Source organism: Myzus persicae, unplaced genomic scaffold (genome assembly GCF_001856785.1).
Source record: "Myzus persicae strain clone G006 unplaced genomic scaffold, MPER_G0061.0, whole genome shotgun sequence".
NCBI lineage: Eukaryota > Metazoa > Arthropoda > Insecta > Hemiptera > Aphididae > Myzus > Myzus persicae.
Genome location: NW_019104056.1, coordinates 16,394 through 41,450, shown reverse-complemented (window position 1 = coordinate 41,450; position 25,057 = coordinate 16,394). Strand labels below are relative to the sequence as shown.

The following is a 25,057-nucleotide window of genomic DNA, read 5'->3' as shown; positions in this document are numbered from 1 at the left end:
TGTCATATCATGTTTATCAGATAACAAATTTAATTTCTATTGTCTGTCAGTATGTCCTAAGTATATCTTCTAAATTTGATAATGTAATTTGTGTTATGAGAAATGGCTATACTGATTAGAAGTATTAACCTTTAAAAATCATTTATGATCATTGTCATTTATTTATATTTTGCCGCCAATTTTGTTGATACATTTATTTTTATTGTATTGTCTTCACTCCACTACTCAGTGCTCGCCAGAGTACTAACTCTCCATTAGTGAATTGTTGAAGTCTTGATGTGAGGACTCGAAATTCTGATCTTAGGATTTTTATTGTTTTATATTTTGTGTAATAAATTTTATTAATAGTAACTAGACTAACTATTTGTTTTTTAATCATAGTTGTATTAAATCTCACATTTCATTGTATTTATTTTTCTAAGGGACTCAGGTAAATACAACTTCATAACTATATTTGGTTGAAGCTGATCAAGTATAATTTATATTGTATTGTGATTTAAGATATGTCTGGTCGCACACCTCAAGGAAATGGTAACACTCCGCCAAGAGGAGACCGTACTCCTCGGAATAGTGCCACAACGCCGAGGGGAAGACAAACTCCTTCTCGAAATAATTCCACTACTCCAAGAGGAGGCAGAACTCCCGCCAGAAATGGTACTACCACTCCAAGGGAAGGAAGGACTCCCACCAGAAATGGTACTACTACTCCAAGGGAAGGAAGGACACCTTCTAGAAATAACATTACACCAAGAGCTAATGGCCGCTCACCTCATACCAGAACACCTGGTTCTGTTTCCAGTCGTCGTTTTATGACAAGCCCTCTGCAAGGTTTGCGTACCAGTGAAGTAGACCTTAGTTCTCCGATAAACTACGGCTCCCCTTTAAGTTCCGTAGATTCTCGGGCTACAGGTTTCACAATGCGTAGTGGTGGTTCAGTTCAAAGAAATAACTTATCGGTTAATCGTCGGCAAAGGCAAGTGGATACTGCAAACTATGAAAATGGTGCTCCTCGTCCTGATCCTGAAAACCAGGATGTTGCTCCCAATTTAGTCATTTGGGGTACAGATGTAGTAGTTGATAAATGTCGATTAAGATTCCAAAATTTTATTGAAACATATTGTGTCAATGAATCTGAATTGCCTCATTATATGACTAAATTGAGTAATGTCTTGGAAATGGAAATCCCATATGTAGATATTAATTGTGCTCACTTGCATCAATTTGATTCTGAACTTTATGATCAATTAATATGCTACCCTCAAGAAGTTATCCCAGTATTCGATACAGTTGTTAATGAAGTATTTTTCACTAAATATCCAGCAGCTGATTTGACACATGTCACTAAAGCTCTTCAAGTGCGACCTTTTAATGTACAAAAAACCAAGAATATGCGATTCCTTAATCCTGAAGATATGGATCAGCTAATAACTGTTTCAGGAATGGTTATTCGATGTAGTGACATAATTCCTGAGATGCGTGATGCATTTTTTCGTTGTATTGTATGTTCTTATACAACTATTGTAGAAATTGATCGTGGTAATATTGCTGAGCCGACTTTATGTCCCCATTGTAATACTAATCATTGTTTTGAATTAGTACATAATCAATCTAATTTTACTGATAAACAATTGACTAAACTTCAAGAATCCCCTGATGAAATGCCAGCTGGTCAGACTCCACATACTGTAAACTTATACTCTTATAATGAACTTATTGAAACTGTACAAGCTGGTGACCGTGTATCTGTAACAGGTATTTATCGAGCCGTTCCAATGCAAATAAATCCTAGAATGAGAAACTTCCGTAGTGTATACAGGACTCACATTGACATTTTACACTTTTTGAAAAGTAATGATAGCCGTATATCATTTGCGGTTGAAGAGAAAAATAAAATAAGTGAGGAGCGAATTGAAGTATTGCGACAATTATCTAAAACAGAAGATATTTATGATAGATTGTCAAATGCCTTGGCTCCATCTATATATGAAAATTGCGATATAAAAAAAGGTATACTAATGCAACTCTTTGGAGGGACCCGAAAAACTTCTAAAAAGAAAAATCATTTGAGGTCTGAAATAAATATACTATTATGTGGTGATCCAGGTACAAGTAAATCACAGTTTTTGTCTTATGTTTATGATATTGTACCCAGAAGTCAGTATACTAGTGGTAAAGGGTCTTCAGCTGTCGGTATGACGGCTTATGTAATTAGAGATCCTGAAACCAGACAACTGGTTTTACAGACCGGAGCTTTAGTTTTGGCTGATAATGGAGTTTGTTGCATTGATGAATTCGATAAAATGAGCGAGTCGGCCAGGAGTGTATTGCATGAAGTTATGGAACAACAAACTTTAAGTATTGCCAAAGCAGGTATTATTTGTCAATTGAATGCTAGAACTTCTATTTTAGCTGCTGCAAATCCATGTGAATCACAGTGGAATAAAAACAAGACCATTATAGAAAATATAAAACTCCCACACACACTGTTATCCAGATTTGATTTAATATTTTTAATGTTGGACCCTCAAAACGAACAGTATGATAGAAGATTGGCCAATCACTTGGTATCTTTGTATTACCAAAGTGAGCACTATGAGCGTGAAGAGCAAATGGATACTACATTACTTCAAGATTATATAACTTATGGCCGAGAAACATTTCAACCTATTTTGAATGAAGAAAGCAGACAGAAACTTATTCAATATTATGTAAACATGAGGACTATTGGAAGTGGTAGAGGACAAGTGTCTGCATATCCAAGACAGTTAGAATCTTTGATAAGGTTATCCGAAGCTCATGCAAAAATGAGGTATTCAAACATCGTGGAAATGACTGATGTTGATGAAGCTTGGAGATTATACCGAGAAGCACTTAAGCAAAGTGCTACTGATCCTCTTTCAGGCAAAATAGATGTTGGAATACTTACTACAGGATTGAGTTCAGCTGCAAGACAAAGACGACATGACCTTGCAGAATATTTGTCAAAAGTGATATCAAGCCAACCAAAATCTACTATATTTAACTATCAAAAGTTATTAAGTGAAACTAAATCAGCTTTCCAATTTCAAGTAACCAGAGAAATGTTAGATGATGCTCTTAAGGAAGTACAAGATCTAGGGCAAATAATGGTTACGGGAAGAACCACTATTCGTAGTATTTAAGTTTTTCAATAATTTATACTTTTTTTCACATGATGAATAACTTCTGTTTTAATTATTATTAATGACATGTGTATTTTTATTTTTTAAGGTATGTAGGAATTCTAAGTATTTTATTTGAAATCATTAATAAAAAAATGTCATTCAAACATTAACAGATAGTTGCTTTATTGACAAACTTCTTCCCACTCCACAAAATGTTCAACTTTATTTATTTTGGATCATAAGAATATGAACATAAGTAATACAAAAATAATATTTATACTTCATAATGTATATTAATTATATACATTTTTTGAACTGATTTAGTAATTAATAATCAACATCTTTTCTGTAAAAAATAGGGAAACAGAATTTTTGATTTTTAAATGTTATTACAAATTGGTACACCTCATAAAAATGAATACATTTTACAAGTTGCTGCCTACATTGTGTCAAATGATTAATGGTCATTAAAACTATATTGAGTTAAAAATTTAATTTTGTTCAAAAATATTAACAAAACAAAAAAAATTTAAATAAAAACATTAAGTTTTGTTAACATGTATTCAGAATAGTTGATAAACTTTTACACTTGAGCAGCTTTCTTGGCTTTAACTATTTCAACAATTTCTTTATATCTTTTCATACATTCCTTTTTCGTTCTTGTTGGAACACATTCTGCTATTCTATCCCAACGTTCTTTAACTGCATTTGGATATGTTTTAAGAGCTTGTTCCAATAATTTTTGCTCATCTGCCGACCATCCAACTGGGCGTTCTGAAACTACTTCAGGTATTTGTGATTCACACTTTTTTTCCTTTTCAAATTGATCATAGGCATTGGCGTTCATTTCAGATTTTAAAGCATTGTCTGTGAAGTTAGTATTTTGAAGAGATTTAGCTTTTGCTAATACTTGTTTGGCATTTCGGTCACCATTTTTACTATGTTGGTTGATAAAATTTGCAACAGCTTCCCAACGTTGGCTTGTACCAGCTGGAAACAAATTTACCGCTTTAATCAATAATTGAACATCATCTGTTTCCCAATCATTATTATTTTTTTCAACAATTTTGATATCATTTTTAATAACATTATTCATTTCAACTCTGCATTCCATTTGTTTAAGTTTTTCTATTAATGCTTTGCGACCTTCTATTTGGAGGGCACTGGATAATTGTTTAAGTTGTATGGCAGAAAGTTGATCACAAATTTTTTCAACACCTGACATTATTTCAATAACATTATCACCATGTTGAATATAGTAATTATGTGTTTTACATAAATCCCTTATATGTTTACGTTCCTTCTTCAAAGCTTTCTTTTGACTTTCTTTTTCTGCCTTAAGTGCATTTCGTTGTGCCTTTTCTGCAGCTTCGCGTTCATCTTTTTCTTTTTGTACTTTGGCTTCTTCTTCTTCTCTTAGTCTAATTTCTTCTTCTTGTTTTTGTCTTATTGCATCTTTTTTGGCTTGTTTCACAGCTGCTTTCCTTTCTTGTTCCTCTTTTTTAAATTTTAAAAGTCTTGGATCATTAGCATATGCTAGATCAACTAACTGTCGAATACGAGTACTCTCTTCTTTCTTCAGCTTAGTACGATTTGCACGATTTTGTTTTTCAATCCATCTTCGTTCTTCACGATCTGAAGCCTGTTCACGATCTTCTTCATCAAGATATGAAAATTCTCTCCATGAATTGAAACCATACCAAGAATTGTAGAAACGATCAACATGATCACGGCTACTATCTATATCTCCTAAAAGTGGTATAGAACTTTGTTCTGACCACATACTATTACGAACAAACACCGGACCAAATAATTCAAAGAAGTCAGATTTTTTTGCCGTTTCCTTGGAAGGAATACTGTTGTCAAATTTAGGATCAATTGAATCATAGGCACGCCTTTTAGTTTTATTCCCTAGAGTTTCCCAAGCTTTGGTGATACATGTAAAATAATCATCATCTCCTTGAACTTTTTCGCCAAGCTTTTTTCTTTTATCCGGATGATGGTTAAGAACTCTACGTCTATAAGCAGTTTTGATTTGTGCTTCAGTGGCTTTATATCTCAATTTTGATAATCCTAAAACCCTAAAATGTATTAAAAAAAAGTTAATTATTAAATTACAAAAAAATACTGCACAAAATTGGCAAATTTAATTTGAACTACCTAAACGGGTTTTTCCACTAATTTTTAAAATTTTACATACTTCAACAAATTGGTACAATATTTAGAACATTTATTGGTCAGATTTGATTTCAAACATTTCAGATATAAAGTTTAAGATTTATCAAAAACATGAGGATACCAATTTTTTAAAATCTGTTCATGAACAAAATTGGATACATGCCAAAAGTAACTAAATATAGTAGTAGGGAGTGTGGATGTAATTTTGATGCCCTGCAAAAGTTGTATAGGTGTCTACTTTTATATTACATTTATAGATTGCTATTAGCAAAATTGAAAATCACTTTTAACAGTTAATATGATCTACAGTGTCGTAAATGGGTATAAGTACGGTAGGCACTCTTGTGGAGAATCAAAATTCATAAATTTATCTTTGTACTGTACTTATAAAAAAAACATTTTGTACTTTAGAAGCATAGCAGAATAAATTGGTTTTCATATTAGTTAAAGTAATAGTAAAATTAGTTTTAGGTAAATAAAATTTAATTATTTAAATAATTAAGTTGTTTTTTTCATCACTATTGGGTACAGCAAAACCATAGTTAGGTTACAATCAGAAATCAGAAATTGTAGGAATACAATAGTATGATATTCAAAATGTTGTATAATGAAACATAAAACGGATTGGTTCATCACTCTTTACTATAATATCTATATATTTTTAATATTGATGTCCTAATTATTCATAATGGATGTAATGGTTCATTGTATCATCTATTGAGTAGTATAGTAGTATTACTCTATGGTATTATCCAAATTTGTAAAGATTATGATTATTTACTACTAAATATATTTATATATATATATGTATAATTACTGATAATGATCTTGATCTTTCCATTCCTTGGGATCTAGAGTTTTTAGATAAATGGTATCTGATTCAGTTTCTTCATCAATGAATGATTCGTTTGTATCTTCTACTTCTTCACCATTAGTTAAACATTTATCTTGAACAGTGGAACCCGACAAATATCTTAATATCCATGGTCCAACAGTTTCAACCGTACGATGTTGAACATTTAATATAGGTGGTCTCTCTTTGTCTTTCATTATATATGCAGGTATATTTATAACGTACAATATTCACAATCAAAGTTATATGCGCATAATCTGAAATAACAAATATATTTAGACTTTGAAAAAAATAAAATTTTACCCATGTAAAACATACTGATTTAAGTTAAGACCTATATTTGTATTAACTTGAGTTAAGTTAACACAGATTTGTATTAGTCGTTACATTAATAATATTGACAAATTGTACTTACCCTCGAATTGTTAAATAACGGACTAAATGTAAATCGAACGCACAATAATGTTAATTAAGCACTACCAGCCACCAGGACCTCAAGCAATTCGAAAATCTCCAAAAAGAATTTTTTTGAATATAGCAATATTTCTTGTCTCGGAATTTGTAGGTTAGGTGCTTTGAACAATTCAAAGGACATTTCATAATTTCATAAAATATATAAAAAGTCAAGATACACTAGTTTAGAACGTCTTTGAAATTCTTTCATAACTATGGTGAACCACTTGTTTGCACCAGGCGTGTATTACATCCAACCGGCAAGCGACAAACTCCAAAATTCTGAATCCCTGAAACTCTCAACAGTCTGGTACACAAAACTCACCCCTCGTACCGAATATGTTAAAATAACAAGTTATAATGTCATCATTAAACAATATTATACATTTAAATATTATAATATTAAAATAATTAATAATTACGAGATGACTTTAACACACGATACAAGATGTATACAACGAGTAATATTACGACATACAACGTATATACCAGATGTCCCTGTTGTCAATGATTATAAAAAATTGGCAGATCTGTGATAAACGTATTAACTATTAAATACTGTATTATCGTTAATTTATTCAACGAACTGAACGATTCTTTTTGTAGGAAATCGGAATAACCAATTTAAATTTTCCTTTTTTACTTTACGTCTATACTTATTTTTTATATATGTAAGTATTTTTTTTTATAGTACTGCGTATTACAATTTATAATTTCATGCACACACTCATAAACAACAGACATTCATTTGTGTATACGAATATACGTTTTGAATTTGATTTAAATAATTTCATATACTGGTTTTACGTTGTTTGTGACAGTTGACCAGTCATCGATTTAAAAAAAAAAACGATTTGCAACCCAATTACGAAACGGGTGAAACTACGTAATAATGAAAATAATGTTTTTAATTTGAGCCCATGGAAATACGTTTTATGTTCACATTGCTTGCAAATATAATACATATTTGTTTATTATCTTATCATACTACTTAATCTCTTTTCTATGAAACTTTAGAACTGGACTTCGCATTGTATTCAAAATCATTTTTTTCTTTCACTCATATAATTTGCAGCTTGATACACATATAGCCTTAGACCATTATTTGGATGATAATTTTTTCTCAGATCGCTAAATAAACCATAATTATGACGACGCCTTCATCCACAACCAGCCAAAAACACAAAGCGTTTTCTGGGGAGCCTATGAGAGACAAACCAGTTGAAGATCTAGCTGGTATTGGAGCTGTACTAGCAACCAGACTGAAAGAACAAGGATTCAACAAAGTAAGTATATCCAAGACCTTTTTTAATTTACCCAAATAATAATATCAACTGTTATATTTTATAAATAATAGCTGTATCGGTAAAACATTTATATTTTAGTGATTTATATTACACTATGTACGGTTTACAATAATGTGAAATAAAAAAAAAATGTTATTAATTTTTTTCTTTACCAACTGAGTAATTATTATTATTTATTTTGTTCTAGGCTTACAATGTATTAGGTCAATTTCTTCTTTTGGAGATGGATCAAGAGTTATTCTGTGACTGGTTAAAAGATACCATAAAAGCCAACTCAAAACAATCAAAAGATTGTCATGCTTGCTTAAAAGCGTGGTGTGATGAATTTTTGTAGATGAATTTTGTAAAAATAATTCTAAATTCTTATCTTATGTTATGTTTAATGAAGATTGTATGTATTCATTTTTAAATATAAGTAAAATATTCCATATACTAAACTATATGCATAAAGATTATAATAAACTTCTTATTCTGTAATTCATTAGAAAATAATAAAATGGATACATTATTGTTTATCAATCACTTTATTTAGAATAATATATATTTTTATAATTTCATATTGACAAAGAATAAATCTAACCTATGGTCATAAAATGAACATGTAGCAATTATTTTTTTGTTTTTTGATTTAGTAGCTTGTTCAAATTGGGTATCATTATGGTAACACCAATCTGCTCCATAGTAAAGCCTATTGTTTTTTTCACCAAATGATTGAAAAATATTAGCTGCATTTAATGATGTGTCTATTATATGTGCAGCATTAAACATTGAAGCACTTAAAAGATATTCTTCTTTATTAGGTTCCCATTTTAATCTCCAAACTCCACCATCAACTTTTGCGCTATTATAACTATGCTTGGTGTTACGTAAATCCCACAGCCTTATATTTTCATCATAACTAAAAATTTGATAAATTAAATTAATATATTATTGATATTTGTTTACAAAACAAAACTTGCCTTCCTGTGGCAATTATATTTTCTCTAATTTTATTGGATGAGCAAGTTGTTACTCCTTGTTCGTGCTCTTTATTTTCAAACACAGGTTTTTCAAATTGTAAACGCTGGTCATAACACTTAAATTTACAATCGTCTCCACCTAAAATTTGAAATATTATTTAGATACCTACTAAAATAGAAATTAGTTATATACTCGAAAACTAAATTAAAAAAATAGGTGTGTTGTACACTTATACTAATAAGTAATAATAAATGTACCAGTGTATAAAATGTTTGGTTCCCAATAATTATAAGTTACTATCCATGATTCAAAATCATGAGCTTTGAAACTGCGTATGAGTTGATCATTTAAATTTACTAAAGTAATGTAACCACATGAGTCGCTAAATGCAATACTTTGTGATCCATTTTCATAAGGGCATGACCAAGCTATTGATAAACTCATATTAGATGCACCATCAGTTTTTGGAAGGTCAAAACTAGTGAACAAACTTAAAGACAAGTCAGATCCATTTTCATCTAAGACAAAACAATTAATAAAACCTAACATTGATGTATTGTCACTTGTGTTTTGATTATTAACTATTGAAACCTCACCCAAGCGATATACACTAACATGCTTGCCAGACAATGCAGCCGCTAGTAATATTTGTCCAGAAACAATAAAAGAATTCCATTTTAAATCCAACACAGCATCTTCGGGAACACTCTGGACCAATTTGATTTGGTTTTGATTGTTTAAAGAAAATAAATTGATAGTGCCAGTTTTTGTTTTGGATGCCTCGTCAAGCTTATAAGTTCCACACACAAATACATTGCTGTGTTCTGGTATCGGACACCATTCTACAGTATCTGCTGGATAAATAGTATCATATGATGCAAAAAGTTCCATGCTTTAGACACCTGTAAAAAATATCATAAAATGGAAAATTCAATTTTAAATTTACCCGATGATGGTTATTCTTACTAGCAGTGCAAGATGAGGGGAAAAAATTGTAGGGGATTGCAAAAGTCTAAAAAAAAATGTGCATACCTGAATATTTAAATGTCTTTAAATTGATTAGAATATAATTAGAAAAATATATTATTTGTTAGGTACAGACAAATATTTTTTTTTTAAGAAGAGGAAATTTATCCCTTAAATCAAGCACTGCTTTTAACAATGTCTTATAGTTACAAAATCTTTCATAATATAAAAAATGATAGTTTTCCAAAAATTGTGTATAACAATGGGGCTGCCCCTGCCATTTTCAAAAGCCGCCAATCAACCGAGTTGTAAGTCTGCAGATGGGTTACTTTTATTTAAAAAAAAATGTCTTATGTATTGCTATAATTACTATTTAGCTAAAAAGATTTATTTTTTTAGAAAAACCTATACTATAGACTTGAGACATACAACGATATGATTCGCATCATCTACTATTGGATATTATATTATTGTTGTGTTATTTTTTTGATTTGTAGCTAGGTGATGTAATCCTGCAGGACTGTAGTTAATAATATTTTTAGACTTGAATTTAATCTCTAAAAGGTAAGTACTGCAAATACTGTAGATTATTAATTGTAAATAGATAATTCAGAATTTTTTTTAAATTATATATATATATATTTCATCGGTAAGCCAGAAGGAATGGGAGGACTTTAAAAAAATACGACCTTTGTACATAGTGCTTTTTTTGGTTTATTAAGGTAGGCCCGGTTATAAGCTAGGCTGCTGCTGGGGATGAGGTCTAGTCATGCCTGTGGTTATAACACTTATAACACAATTCCTTAAGGCATTTGATGCTAACATAATTTTTTCTTCAAAAATATACAACAGGAGTCACAAATAATTATTCTGGTCTGTAGAATCAACCAAATTTAATTACTTTTTTAATAGATTGAGGGAAATATCCTACAACCTGGATTGAACTTTGTTTTACAATATTTTAATCTCAAATTTTATAATAGGTCTATAAACTAAAGACAATTTTAAGCTTTTTTTCAAATTATCGTATACCATTTGAAGTAAAATAAAAAATTGGAGTCCATTGAAGTAAGTCTTCTTCTTTGGAATAAAAAAACAACAATTATCCAAGGCCTGAGAGCTTCCATGAGAAGTCATATTTCGTTAATATAATATAACTTACTATCCCCCCTTCCTCTAAATAAGTACTGAGCAGTTGTAGATTTGTGAGAAAGTATTAGAGTTAAGGTGGAAAATAAAATATAAATTTTAAATTTTATAAACCCATAAGAAAATTTTTAAAAAAACTATGAGCTACATTATAATATAATATTAATATTTATCTAAAATTTGTGTGGTTGTTTTTATATAAAACTAATTATTTATTAGTTGAAAAATCAAATTCCTAGTCTCTTATACCTACTTAATAATTTGTTTTTAAAAAAATAATACAAAATCAACAATTTGAAAAAAATAAAAAATTTTATATTATGTGTGAGTAGTGCAAAAGTAATAAATTATGTATAACAAAAAAAAATGGAAAACTATTGATTAAAACAAGTTATTTAATTAATGGTTATTAATTAATATCAATTATGGCATAGCTATGTCACCCATGAGTTGTTTGGTATCTGGTCTCTAGAAAAATGTAACATATGCAACTGCAGTTGTAGGATTTTTATATAGGAGAGAGGGCTTGAAAAACAAAGTGCCTTCTTAGTTCTTACTAAAATTACAAATTATTGTAAATGAAACTTCAATTTCTGTAAATTTTTTGTTCAATAATAATACTGCAATGGAGGTAGGGGTGCTTCAGCCTCCCGAGTACCTTACACCAGCGATTCCCAACCGGGGGGTCGTCGCCTACAATTATTTTAAGGTTGTCAATCCATATGGGAAAAAAATTGTTTCACTTAGAATCTTATAATTAATAGTAAGTGTTATAATATATATATTTTTTTTTGGATAGTCCGATAGTCGATAAAAACGTTCATTGGAGTGTACATAATATACCTATTTTTGTAAAGTATAAACACAAATAAATACAATAATAACAGTTGGTTAAATTTTTTAATGCATACATTATAAATGGGTCGTTGGACATCTTAGTGACATTATAGGGGGTCGCGAATTTAAAAAGGCTGAGAACCGCTGCCTTACACTATTGCAGGCAGCACCAAAATATTTTGGAATTTGCCATCCAGCCCAGAGGCAACAAAACTCACTCAATAAATAAAATAACAAAAAAAGAAAACATCAGTTTAAGAAGTCGATTTATTAAAAGTTTATAGTTTGAAAAAATGAGTAAAATATTTTTAAATTTCTTCCTGGATTGACTCAAGAAATTATTTGATTACATTATTTTAATATAATAGATGGTGGAGGTTGGATCGTTTTCAATATTTAATATGGCTTAAACATTTATAGCAATATGATAAATGATAATATTACAAATTATGGTAAAATAAATTACAAAATATAAAAATATAATATTAATTATAGGAATAAGTCAATGGAGTTATAGAAACATAAAAACAATGAAAATTTTAAAACAATCCTTCCTCTATGCCCCTGACAATTAGTTTACAGATATGTACTTTGTTTGTAGTTCAAAGGCTAATTATATTACATTTTAATTTCATTATTTATATTAAAATAAACAACTAAGGTTAACAAAAAAGTTAGATTATTTACTATTATCTTTTATAAATTTGAACATAATATGAAATACATTTTTAATTGGTACATTACATTTTAAATGAAAATATTTTATTACTTGTAATGTTTTAATTATTATTTTAATCTAATTAACATTTTACGTTGCATAATGTGTTGTATTTCACCTCTCCTGATCATCAAATATATAACTTTGTCTATGGCCCTTTGTGGATATTTTTGTCTCAAAAAATCTTGAATAATACTGAATTCAGACACTTGAGATCCAATTGGAAATCGACGTTTCAACTGCTTCTCAATTCTCTGTAATGTTTCTGTATCTTCTTCAGTTGAAAAACCTTCTACTCCGGACAAACAGCCTGATGTAGCTGCACTAAGAGTAGATACTTGAAACAATCTTAAAGCTTCATCTACATGGCTGTCAGTAGCAAAAGGTTGCAATTGCATTTTAGCTAATGATTCTGCAATACGAATGATAGCTTCTAGTTGTCTGACAGTAATAGGAATGGCAAGTTTTTTCTCAGATTCCAATTCATGACATCCAGTCCTCATAATAACATAACGACTTTTAAGCTTCTCTCCAGCTTCTTCAGATAATCGAGGTCCACAACGTTGACGACAGTAATTTATTAACTTTTTGATTGTTGCCAAAGGTAATTCACCTTCAACTTCTTGCTTGGTTTGACCATTCATTAAATGTACATTCATGATATGCTTCGCCAATGTCATATCTCTGTTTTGATCATGTTCATCTTTAATAATAAATATCATATCAAACCTGAAAAAAAATGTATTTGTTTTTCATTAAATTCTCAAACCTAATAATATGTACATAATATTATAATGTATATTACCTAGATAAGATTGTAGGCATGAAATCAATATTATCTTCTCCCTTACTATCATCCCATCGACCAAATACCGAATTTGCAGCAGCCATCACTGAACAACGGCTATTAAGAGTAGTTGTTATGCCCGCCTTAGCTATTGATATAGTTTGCTGTTCCATAGCTTCATGAATCGCAACTCTATCACCTTCTCTCATCTTGTCAAATTCATCAATACAAACGACACCACTATCAGCCAAAACCATTGCTCCACCTTCCACCACAAAATTATGAGATGTTGGATCACGAGTTACGGAAGCTGTGAGTCCAGCAGCTGAAGAACCTTTACCAGATGTGTACACACCAATTGGAGAAACTTGTTGCACAAACTTTAAAAGTTGTGATTTGGCTGTACCGGGATCTCCCAAAAGCAATAAATTTATGTCTCCACGCCGAGTTAAACCATCTGGAAGTCTTTTTCGAGAACCTCCAAACAGCAGACAAGCTATTGCTTTTTTTATATCACTAAATCCAAAAATAGAAGGTGCAATAGACTTGGCAATACGGTCATAAATATCAGGAGATGATGACAATTTTCTGAATAGTTCCTCATCTTCAACAGAAGTGGGAATAGTAAAAGTAGAACCTCCAACCTGATCATCCATTTGGAATCCTAAAACTCTTAAATAGGGAGCACGCACACCAACCACAGTACGAGAATTTTCGGTAATTTTTTGTTTTTTTGCAGTCTTAACCTGAAAACATATTAATTTCAAACTAAAAAATATATCAAAAATCAAATCATATTTGTTAAATAATGTTTACCTTTTTTATAGAATAAACACCAACAACCATTACACGGTTCCCTGGAACTACACGTTCACACAAGTAGCGATCACAATATAATTGTACATGTCGTGGCATTTCTCCTTGAGGTGTCGAGTCACTTAATTCTTGTAATTTTAAAATTTGGGAATCAACGCATTTGCATTTGTCCGGTATAATAAAATAAGGATCCAAAGGGCATTGTGGGCGGCCAGCTTGTTCAGTGGTACATTTTCTTGGCAAAATATAACTGTCCATACCAGGTTTCACAGGTAAATGTGGCACTACATTTCGACAAGATCGACATTGCAATGTTATCTGTGTAGCCTTAGCCCGAATACTTGAAGCGGATACTATAATACCAGGAATTTTGACAAGTCGAGAAACCGACTCAGATTTAATAGAACGCAAAGAAGAAGCCAATGAATTAGTTGCCAGTAATATTTGAACATGCTCAATATCTTCTAAGTTGTCAGAAGCAAGCAATTCTTTTGCTAACTCTGTAGCAGCTTCTTCAAATGCCGGCAAATGTTCCACTGGCTGTTTGTACAACTTATCTGCAAGATTTTCATCAAACCCAGCTAAATCCTCAACATTTATTTCCAAACAAAATTGACCCAAGTTACAATTTCGTTTTAATGTATCTCTATACTTATAATTAAAATTTTCTTCGTTGTATGTTTTCAAGAATTCTTTGAACGATTTTTTAGTTGTTCTTGCGTTCATCAATGATGATGCCAAATTGTCATCGTCACCGAATGTATCAGAGAAAAATATACCAGGTGTATCAAAACCCTCCATATTTTTTTAATTATGTTTCAACAATTTTAATAACACCACGATAAAATGTTTAAAAAAACTTCACAATTTACCCCGTAAAAAAATATTGAAATAAAAAAATTAATTTAAACGATAAATAGTCAAAATAAATATTAAGTACAGCACTGACAAACTGAAATTTAAAATAATAGTATGGTATATGCACTATTGACTATTGAGTACAAACATTAGCAAAAAAGTAAGAACACCGAAGAGTGAATACCATTCACTATTCAGTATAATGCGACTGTCGGCTATTAGTTATTACTATATAGTATATCCTAAGTTCCTACACAAAGCACTTGATAGTTGTACCTAATGGTAAATGGCGGGAAACATTGTTATTATTACTTGATTGGAAGTTAGCAACAAGTAATCATTTATCAAACCATTTTATTACCGATTATGTAGACAAGGTGGGCTGAGTTTTGTAATTTTGTATACAGTAAACACAAAAATAAATAAATCATAATAGAAAAATGAAAAACTAAATTTTTTAGAGTAATTACAAATTAACGATAATGTTGTCAATCAAACTAATTACAAATATTACAGGATCAATCACTATAAATCCTAATTCACTTAAATATCTATGAATTATTATAGACCATAAGTTATAACCATAATGCAATCTCTCAAATCAGTATTTACCTAATGCACTTTGTGTATTATGATGTACTATTGTACTATACTATGTGGGTATATTGTAACGTACAACTTAAAAGTGTCGTAATTCGTTATGTTTAAATTATTATACGTGACAAAATGGATGTTGGTTGCGATCTTTCAAACTGCGTTTAGCTTGTACTTTTTAGTTTTCATAATAAATACGTCGCTCGATTTTACCATTGACTATGGACTAAGATCTATATTGGCCCTTGCCATTGACGAATTTAATGACACAGTCCATGGTTTTTATATTATAAGACTGAAATACAGACACAGAACCTATCTACGTGATATAAATTTAAAAATATTAATTTATTATCTCATCGGCTCATTACCTGCAGATTAAAATGTAACTGGATTATGATTTAAAAAATTCAAATGGTTTCATATAACTCAAATGTCAAACAATGAAAATGTTGATTGTTAATAACGTCATGCACTTGAAAAATTAAACTGAATTTTAACTGAAATACGAACGAGTTAACCATGTCCACATTTACACCAGCAAAAATTTTATCAGTTTGTGACTACTGAGTAGTGAGTACTGATCTATTGTGAACTGTTAACATATTTGATATGAAATATCGAAATTTGAAATTACGAACCAAACTACTAAGTTCCATGCTCAGAAACTCGAAATAGAGCAATGCATTCCTGTCTTAGTAATGCAATTTTAACTTTGAATAAAAACATAGATTAACTGATGATAATTATATATTACATTAAACTGCTGCTCTTTACCTATAATAGGTATAAAGAACGAAAAAAATATATACTTTTAAAATAATTTAAAAGTAAACACATTGCTTAAATATACGTTACATTTAATCATTGGTATAGGTATATAATTAACTTCTAATACAATGGACATTAGAGTAATTGCTTTTATTTAAATCAAAATCCTTATTTATACATTTACACAATGTCGAGGGGTTTTAAAAAAATATTATTTAAATGTCTTAATCCACAGATAGGTACCTAATATATTAACTACTATCATACATCTGTGTTTAAACCTCTTAAAAACCAAAATACCAAACATCGATAATTTTTTAATTATAATAAGAAGTTACTTCGTAATTTCTTGTTTTTATATTTTACATTAACATGAAACTGATTTATTGATTAGGCATATGAATAAGGCAGAATTATACTCTGCAAAGGATTGAATATAGGAGGAAATATAAAATTAAAGAAAACAAAACAATATAAATAAGGTCAATATAGTTTTCCGGGTAAACTCCGAATTTTAAACCATGTTCATATATTAATATAATACAATTAAGTGATTAACAAATTAAATATAGTGAAAATAATTTATTTATTAATTAATACCTGTAATTAATTGTGTAAAAACATATTGGCTATAAATAATTGTATGTCATATAATATTAATAATTAATACTGAAAAATACAAAATTAATTTTGTACATTAGTTACTCTTTTTTTGGTTCTAAACGGAACAAGTGATTATAAATATTATTTACTTAAATTTCTTATACAACAAACAACAAATTATAGTACATTTATAAAATTAATTGATTATGTTTTAATTCAAAATTGTCTTTTGACATATTATTAAAATTTAAAGCATGGTAAACCCTGTGATATACAGTATCTAAATAAACTATAAATACTATTTTCAAACATCATATTTTTATGCTAAGGCAGAGACATTTACCACACTCAAACATAACATTCTTAATTTATTGAAGAATTCAACTAAATCTTGTATCATATTGTAATTTGTAAGTAATAAATTGTACACAGTTAAAATTTTTTTTAAATATAAGGTTTGAATATAAATACTTATCGTAAATTTTACAACTGAAAAAAATTGTATACTATCATTTGTTTTAATTTGTTAAAAATGAAATAATCCAAGACTCATACTGTTAACTTAAGCTAATAGAAGTTGAACTTAACCTACCCTCAATTAAATCAAAAAATAATAAAATACCGGTTGTATACCTAAAACTATAATTAAAATAGTGCATGATTATTACAAAATAATTAATATAATACCCGTTTAGTATGAACTTATGTACAGTTAAATAGAATATTTTGTAAAATATGCATAAAAGTTTAAAAAAATAATACAAATCAATGTAGTAACTAAAATCTTAAAAAATATTTGTATAACATTTGATTCTTAAACATAGATAATCTAACAAAAATAATGAAAATTGAATAGATACCCTGGTAAAATAAATATGCAATTTAAAATTTAAAGGCCTCAGAAAACACCATTATCACTTTTTTACCAATAAAATGTTTTGAAAACATAATTTGAAAAATACTAGTATTACTACCCTTTATTTTATTACTGTCAGTCATTAAATTAATAAGATCTTGTTAAATAAAATTGTTTTTCAATATATTTTTTAGGTGCAAGTATACATATTCCAATTTTGGTGAAAATACTATTACTTAAAATTTTCTAGTGTTCTTCTATAAAATAAATGGAAAATAATTAATTTATAGTTTGAAAAATAAAAAACTAAATTCCCTAAAGTAAAAACAATTCTTCTTATAAAAATATTTAAATTATTTATCTTATATGATATCTATTTATATTTTGTTAGCTAAAACCAATGATACTAAAAATAAATAAGTGTTAGGTATAATTTTTTGATCTATTATACTGATTTTGAAAATAATTAGTTTAATTTCTACTGTCTTCAGATAAAAAGAAATAAACCAATAATTGCTTTAAACTATTTGATTATTCGTAGTAATTCTCTATCAAGTAATATAATATTACTTAAAGTTGTCTAGATACTTTTTCGACTTCTTTTAAACATTCGCTTACTAATGCTTTAGCTTTATGAATGGACTTTTTCAATCTTTCAGTAGAGTTCTTACAACCTGTATAAATTGGTCTGATGGACCCAGACATTTCTTCAATAACCGTTAACAACTCTCTATATTTAGCCCAACCATCCTCACTACTTAAAGAATCAATATCAAAAGTTTTTTCAACATTTTCTAATTGGCCAGATATTCGGTCTGCAGTAGTAGAAGGTGGAGGCATATGTTCGTGTTTATAATGTTTAGTTTTGTTTTGTGTGTTTTCTTTGTTGTAATTCACTGCAGTCTTTTCTTTAGGTTGTTCATATGCATATGATTTCCTTTTATTAACTTGACTAAAATTCATCAGTAATTCAGGATAGTTAAACGGCAAATTAAATGGCCATTGTTGTTCATATTGAGCACTATAATTAGGATAGCTATGATGTTTGCGATTCATTGTCAGGTCCAAGAGTGGATTGTAACTATTCATATCATTCACCATTTGGTTTAATTGAGGCATACTAGATTTCCCACGCTTGCGGGGTGCACCTCCCTGAGCATTTGACGGCAGTGAGTGCTTATTTTTTGACTTTCCACTGCTAGTATTCGGTACTAATGATAATGATACTGTACTTTGTGGGGAAGTAGAAGACACTGCATACTGGCTGTTGGATTTTGAGCTCTGTGATATAGGTATGATGGTCAATTCTGAATGGCATCCCATATTGCCAGACTTAATTGCTTCCAATAAACTATTTTCCATGATATCAATTTTTAAATTTGTCGTCCTAAGAATTATATATTTAAAAAATACTGAATGAGAATTTTTTTTATACTTAAAAAAGTAACACTCTTTAATTAAAACATATAACTAATTAGGTTTTCACACTTAATGAACAGTTATATATATTAATTTAAATTGATCATTTACATAAACAAATATCAAAATAATAATAGATAAGTACTTATACAATTTTTTTGATTAATTTTACTTGTATTATAAAATGAATACTTAAATAATTTACAAGTAATATATAGTGAAAGTTTAAATTGACTATGTAAATGACCTAATAAACTTGTACGATATTAATAATAATAGGTATTGACATACACTTACTCTGTTTATAAGTATAAAATCGCAAAGTATTAAGAAACTTAATTTATAATAACTTTCATATAGCAATGTAAATAACCATACAGCATCATCAAATAACAATATTATAAAAACTTTGTTTAGAAATTTCGTAAATTATAAGAATATAATAATTAATGCAATATTACAATATTATTATTTATTAACTGGTGGAAAAACAAACGTCATTTCGTCAATCATATTATCATCTACAATATTTTTTTATTCTACAAGCCACAATGGAAAGATCAAGATCGAGAATCAAGAGCGATAAGGTAAATTTATTATTTACTATTATTAAAATCGTTACTATGTTCATTTTATAGTTTGGAAAAAAATAATTCATATAATTGATATTTGATATTTTGATAAGAAACTGAGAAAGTGTAATTTGGCTTATTATTACATCATAGCAATATAGCATAATAATATTATGATGGTACATTCATTAGTGATTATTATTTTAGATAATTTAGAGCTCTTAGAGAAGCGATGAATCTATTACTTGTTCGATCCATTGTCATTAATGTTTACTTATAGTAATATCTACATTCACAACGAATTACCTAAATAAATTCGTAATATTTTTTATGAAAAATAAAATGAAAAATTATACAAACATACACTTTGCGTTTTTGTTTATCCTTTTTTCTGATTTTTTTCTTATTTTTTTGATATTGTTCTTCTTTTTGTGACTCACGCTGTTCATCTGCTAACTTAAGCCTCTTTCTACCCATCTTAAAATTTACAAAATAACTAATACAAACATTTTGTTTGAAAAATTGATATTTACGTTAATTCTTTTTTTGGAAACCTACTCATAAATCATAGATCATAATTCATGACTATAATTTGTTTATGGTTGGTTGCCATAGTAATTATTTGTCGAAACTTTTTTTCAAAACTTCGTATACCTACCTACTTATTAGATAATATATAAAAAAAACTGCGATTTACATTCTTTTGGCACAAAACTATGGTCCTATTGATAATATTACCCTCTAATAATTAATAACTTTAATTTAATTTTTTTCTATTTTTATCCGAATACCTATCAACCAACCACCTTTGCTTGCTTCATAAACTTTAATTTTTCTTGTTTCTTTCAAAAATTGTTTGTATGTTTTTTTTTTGTAGGCAGGTACTGTTAAATTCAAATAAATTTCACTTTGACTTTTGTCTGACTCTAACAACTAACAATATAGGTATTGATAATTTGATGAATAGAAAGATGTAATGTGTGTAAGATTTAGAGTTATAAATTTAAAATGTATAGGTGTAATGAATCTGGACATCTGCTGGTTCATTACTTGTTCTAATTAGTAACTTTCTTTGAAAATTTACCTGCATGCTGCAGCTCATTAAATTGGTGGAAAAATTGCATCACAAATAGTGGGAATATTTATACAAGACAAAATGTTATTTATTTAATGTTTACTTGTTTATAGTTACTCAAAAACGTATAACCGTAGATGCTAGATAACTGAATACATTTTCATCAAGTGTTTTTGTGAACATTTTCTATTCAAAATGTTTTCATTTTTTTTTTTTCATTAATTTACAAGCATGAGAATTTTTTTCATTTTTTTATCCATATATTGTTGATGGTACCGGGACCGGGACTCCGGTACCGCGAAAAAATAACCCCGAAAATTTAGACCCCGAAAAAAAACCCCGTGAAAAAATAACCACGGGAAAAAAACCCCATATGAGATTATGAGACAAAATGTATAACATACCTATTACCTACGTACAATTGTTATATTCCAACAAATAACGTTAATTTTAGATTCAATGATAAATTATTGATTACCTACGATAAAAACGATTCAGAGCACGGCCATATTGATCAGATATATAATAACAAGGTAAGTCAGCGACCATGTGAACATATTATAATGGATAAGAAAGGTTCCTTTATCCTTAATGTTCTGATAGAAGTGGTAATTTATAAAATTTGCCAAGTCCTGAGTGTGTTACAGTGTCTTACAGGCTATAGTGTGCTTTCGTGTATTGTATGTTTCTCTGTGCTTTGTTGTAATTTCTATTCGAATAGTGTTATGGATACTCTAGATATTTTCTAGAGCCAGAAGGGCAAAGAAAAGTTGGCATTTAAAAAGTATATGTATGTTGTACACAAAGAGTGTTTACATTTTATAAGGCGGAAATGCTGCAAAAAAAATAGCCACAAATGTCCATGTATTTTAAAAACTTCCCTGGATAAAAAACGTTTAATTAAAATTGATCTTGAACATAATCATCTTTCATGTCAAAATGAAATTGATTGAAAAATTAAAGTGCAAATTAAAACACGGTCTAAAATAACGAAGTCTACGCCAGCACAGTTATTTTCAGAAACTATGACGGGTGTTTCGGAAAGTATTCTTGAAGAACTTCCGAAAGAAAAATCTATTAAAAAAACAATTCAAAATCAAAGGACTCAGAGTTTTCCAATAGTACTTGAAAATCTAACAGATTTAAAAATAGAAGCTACTTACTATGAATATTGACAATTAATACAATATTATTTATTTATTTATTATTAATATACGGAGCAAAACTCGGTCTAACAGGCACAAAACACGCTGTTCCATTATATTATTATTATATTATAAGTAATTATCAATAATAATAATAATAATATAGTAAAATGTATTAACATTTGATATGTGTACGAAAATCAATACATATTAAAAAATAATTGATACTGCAATTAATAATTTCGAATAATCGCTCAGCTCAGAAACTAAAAATATAAAAATATAAAAAAAATAATTAAAAAATTTAATTATATTATCAACATAATATATTAATTATTAATATAATCATAATTGTATTGTAGGTGAATGGAGTATTTATGAAAATGAAACGTTTTTATTATTTGATAACCATAGTGAAGAATATGAAAGGGTCATCATTTTTGGATCTAGAAGTAACTTGAAGCTCTTAGCAAGTTCAAATACCTGGTATGCAGATGGTAACTTTGGATTGGGCCCGAAATTTTTTTTGCAATTATACGTTATAAGAATTGAAAAATATAATGAATTTTATACGGTTCTTTTCTGCCTACTCGAAAAAAAACTCAAAGCATTTACGAAATAATGTTCCATGCTATTCTTTCAGTTTGTGAAAAGAACAATTTTTTTCCAGATCCACGACTATACCTGAAAGTTGATTTTGAAAAAGCACTAATAAATGCTGCAAAAAATGTATTAGGGGAACATTTAACAATAAATGGATGTTTCTAGCATCTTTGTCAGAGCACTCACAGGAAATTAGCGGAGTTAGGGTTAAAAAAAGGTATCAAGATGATGATAATTTAATAACTTTTGTGGTATGTTAGATGGTTTGGCTTTTTTGCCACTAACTAGATTAAACGAAGGTATTGACTATTTAAAATTAAATATACCTCTTGATGTGGAAGATTTATTTAATTACTTTGATGAAACGTACGTGAGTGGAACGTACGTCGAGTTAATAAACAAAATGTTTCAAGTTTAACCGTTCGACGTTTTCCAGCAATATTTCCTTAGGAAACTTGGAATGTCCACCAAACAACTCTACAAAGTAATCAACGTACCAATAATGTTTGCGAGTCATGGAACTATAGATTTAGTCATTTAGTCGGAGTAAAACATCCATCGATTTGGACATTAATCAATAAAATAAAAAATGAACTGTCGGCTGACCGTGCAAAACTTGCATTGCAAACTGTAGGTGAGTCCAAAACTAAATGTTCTAAATCAAAAACCACTCAAAAGAGATTAAAAACCTTGTGTGAACAGTTAAATTCAAACGAAATTGAAGTAGACATGTTTTTGAAAAAAATATCCTTTAATTTGAGAAAATGAATATAAAATAGATATAAATATTATATATATTATATATTTTTTTTAATATTATTATTTACCGTGACTGAAAAAATTGAAAATTTGTTTTAAATTATTATTATATTATTGAAATTGCATTGTATTTGTCCGTGGTTATTTTTTCGCTGGGTTATTTTTTGGGGTTTTTTTTTTCGGGGTTATTTTTTCCGGGGTTATTTTTTCTGGGGATATTTATTAGGCGGTAATCGATAAAAAAGAACACGGAAAAAAAGAACAATTTTTAAAAATTTTAAATTGTCCCACTAATCAATATTTTAAAAAAAAAAATTGTAATATAATGCATAGACACTGCTATATTTTTGGTATTATTTATTATTATTATTATTATTTATTATCAAAAAAATACGAAACATAAATTTTTGATTTAGAACGTTCATCGAACTCGGAGACACATCGAGCATAAATCTCGACTGGATTTGTACAGGATGTCTTAGCCATTAATTTCATTTTTGATACTGCTGTCTGCTTTCATAACATTTACTTCGTATTGGTTCACAGGATGATTGTGTTCTATTGTCACGATAGGTTTTCAAAATACTAGTCCTTAGTATTCCAGCACAATTTGTCGTATTTTTAGTCGAACATTTCCATGTAAAATAGTTTTTACCTTTGTGCTTTGTGATATAAGTATATTCTTCAAAAGCTACTTTTCACCTCCTTTATTAGATCTAAAAATTTCCATTTCAAATGTATTTAAAAAATTGAAGTATAAAAATGTAATGAAAACACTTGAACACTTCAATGACTGTCAATAGACTAAAATATGTTCACTCAAATTATAGCTCTAAAGTATGAAAAGTCTACATGGGAAATATCCAGTAATAAAATGTTGTTTTATATTTTACCACTATAGTTATATTTTATGATAAAGTATGAAAAGGTCACCTATAGTCAACTATAAGGGCACTAGGATTACTTAGGGCTTTTCCAGTAATGAAAATGCATCTTACTCTATATTATTATACTAACCTTTATTGTATTTATGTTTCGTATTTTTTTTATGATAAATAATACCAAAAATATAGCATAATACGTGTCTATATATTAAAATTGCATTATATTAAATTTTTTAAAAAAAAAATATTGATTAGTGGGACACTGTTTAAAATTTCTAAAAATTGTTCTTTTTTGCCATGTTCTTTTTTTCCTTTGTTCTTTTTTTCCGTGTTCTTTTTTACTTGTTCTTTTTTTCCGTGTTCTTTTTACTTGTTCTTTTTTTCCGTGTTCTTTTTTTCCTAGATTCTTATTAGGCAAATCATTGTTGATAATAATTTTTCATTCAGTCAAAAAACAAAAATTCAAATAGGTATAAGGTTTTTTATCACTTGTTATTAGTGTAACTTAATAAAAACGATGAGTGTAAATCGACTGTTACTTTTTATGAGTGTCTCAAGGTGACAATACTCGTCAATATCACGAAAATGTATAGATCATTTTTAGTAAGAAATTATTGTAAAAAAAATATTTTTATATCTAGGGTTTTTACATTTAGGCAATACCTACAAATTACAATATTTCTCGACTCTCGTTATTGTTCTACCTTTATGAAATGAAAAAAAAATTACCGAAGAGCGACATATCAATATT

The 25,057-nt window shown here is 28.8% G+C and overlaps 6 protein-coding genes across 8 annotated transcripts; 2 read left to right on the top strand and 4 right to left on the bottom strand.

Annotated features, from left to right (window-relative positions):
• The first annotated feature begins 193 nt into the window (after window positions 1-193).
• LOC111038121 (DNA replication licensing factor MCM4) lies at window positions 194-3,255 on the top strand. The gene is made up of 2 exons (XM_022321064.1): window positions 194-430; window positions 502-3,255. The coding sequence occupies exon 2, from the start codon at window positions 504-506 to the stop codon at window positions 3,159-3,161; it is 2,658 nt and encodes an 885-aa protein (XP_022176756.1). The 5' UTR covers window positions 194-430; window positions 502-503; the 3' UTR covers window positions 3,162-3,255.
• Window positions 3,256-3,309: 54 nt separating this feature from the next.
• On the bottom strand, window positions 3,310-6,748 carry LOC111038123 (dnaJ homolog subfamily C member 2). Its single transcript, XM_022321067.1, has 3 exons — window positions 6,590-6,748; window positions 6,139-6,431; window positions 3,310-5,224 (listed from the first exon to the last, which is right to left on the bottom strand). The coding sequence occupies exons 2-3, from the start codon at window positions 6,369-6,371 to the stop codon at window positions 3,727-3,729; spliced, it is 1,731 nt and encodes a 576-aa protein (XP_022176759.1). The 5' UTR covers window positions 6,372-6,431; window positions 6,590-6,748; the 3' UTR covers window positions 3,310-3,726.
• A 385-nt stretch (window positions 6,749-7,133) lies between these two features.
• On the top strand, window positions 7,134-8,528 carry LOC111038128 (barrier-to-autointegration factor). Its single transcript, XM_022321075.1, has 3 exons — window positions 7,134-7,298; window positions 7,755-7,913; window positions 8,122-8,528. The coding sequence occupies exons 2-3, from the start codon at window positions 7,776-7,778 to the stop codon at window positions 8,266-8,268; spliced, it is 285 nt and encodes a 94-aa protein (XP_022176767.1). The 5' UTR covers window positions 7,134-7,298; window positions 7,755-7,775; the 3' UTR covers window positions 8,269-8,528.
• LOC111038124 (diphthine methyltransferase) lies at window positions 8,443-16,356 on the bottom strand. 2 transcript variants are annotated; one of them, XM_022321069.1, is made up of 6 exons: window positions 15,991-16,356; window positions 15,638-15,914; window positions 9,491-9,796; window positions 9,152-9,412; window positions 8,894-9,032; window positions 8,443-8,832 (listed from the first exon to the last, which is right to left on the bottom strand). In XM_022321069.1, the coding sequence occupies exons 3-6, from the start codon at window positions 9,783-9,785 to the stop codon at window positions 8,481-8,483; spliced, it is 1,047 nt and encodes a 348-aa protein (XP_022176761.1). In that variant the 5' UTR covers window positions 9,786-9,796; window positions 15,638-15,914; window positions 15,991-16,356; the 3' UTR covers window positions 8,443-8,480. The 2 variants fall into 2 exon arrangements, with proteins under 2 accessions (XP_022176761.1, XP_022176760.1); XM_022321068.1 differs by lacking the exon at window positions 15,638-15,914 and having other exon boundaries at window positions 15,991-16,352.
• On the bottom strand, window positions 12,555-15,064 carry LOC111038122 (DNA replication licensing factor Mcm5). Its single transcript, XM_022321065.1, has 3 exons — window positions 14,168-15,064; window positions 13,370-14,097; window positions 12,555-13,293 (listed from the first exon to the last, which is right to left on the bottom strand). The coding sequence occupies exons 1-3, from the start codon at window positions 14,966-14,968 to the stop codon at window positions 12,633-12,635; spliced, it is 2,190 nt and encodes a 729-aa protein (XP_022176757.1). The 5' UTR covers window positions 14,969-15,064; the 3' UTR covers window positions 12,555-12,632.
• A 2,062-nt stretch (window positions 16,357-18,418) lies between the features above and the next one.
• LOC111038176 lies at window positions 18,419-19,813 on the bottom strand. Of its 2 annotated transcripts, none has more exons than XM_022321160.1 (2): window positions 19,560-19,813; window positions 18,419-19,236 (listed from the first exon to the last, which is right to left on the bottom strand). In XM_022321160.1, the coding sequence occupies exon 2, from the start codon at window positions 19,209-19,211 to the stop codon at window positions 18,420-18,422; it is 792 nt and encodes a 263-aa protein (XP_022176852.1). In that variant the 5' UTR covers window positions 19,212-19,236; window positions 19,560-19,813; the 3' UTR covers window position 18,419. The 2 variants fall into 2 exon arrangements, with proteins under 2 accessions (XP_022176852.1, XP_022176851.1); XM_022321159.1 differs by having other exon boundaries at window positions 19,566-19,813.
• Window positions 19,814-25,057: the final 5,244 nt, after the last annotated feature.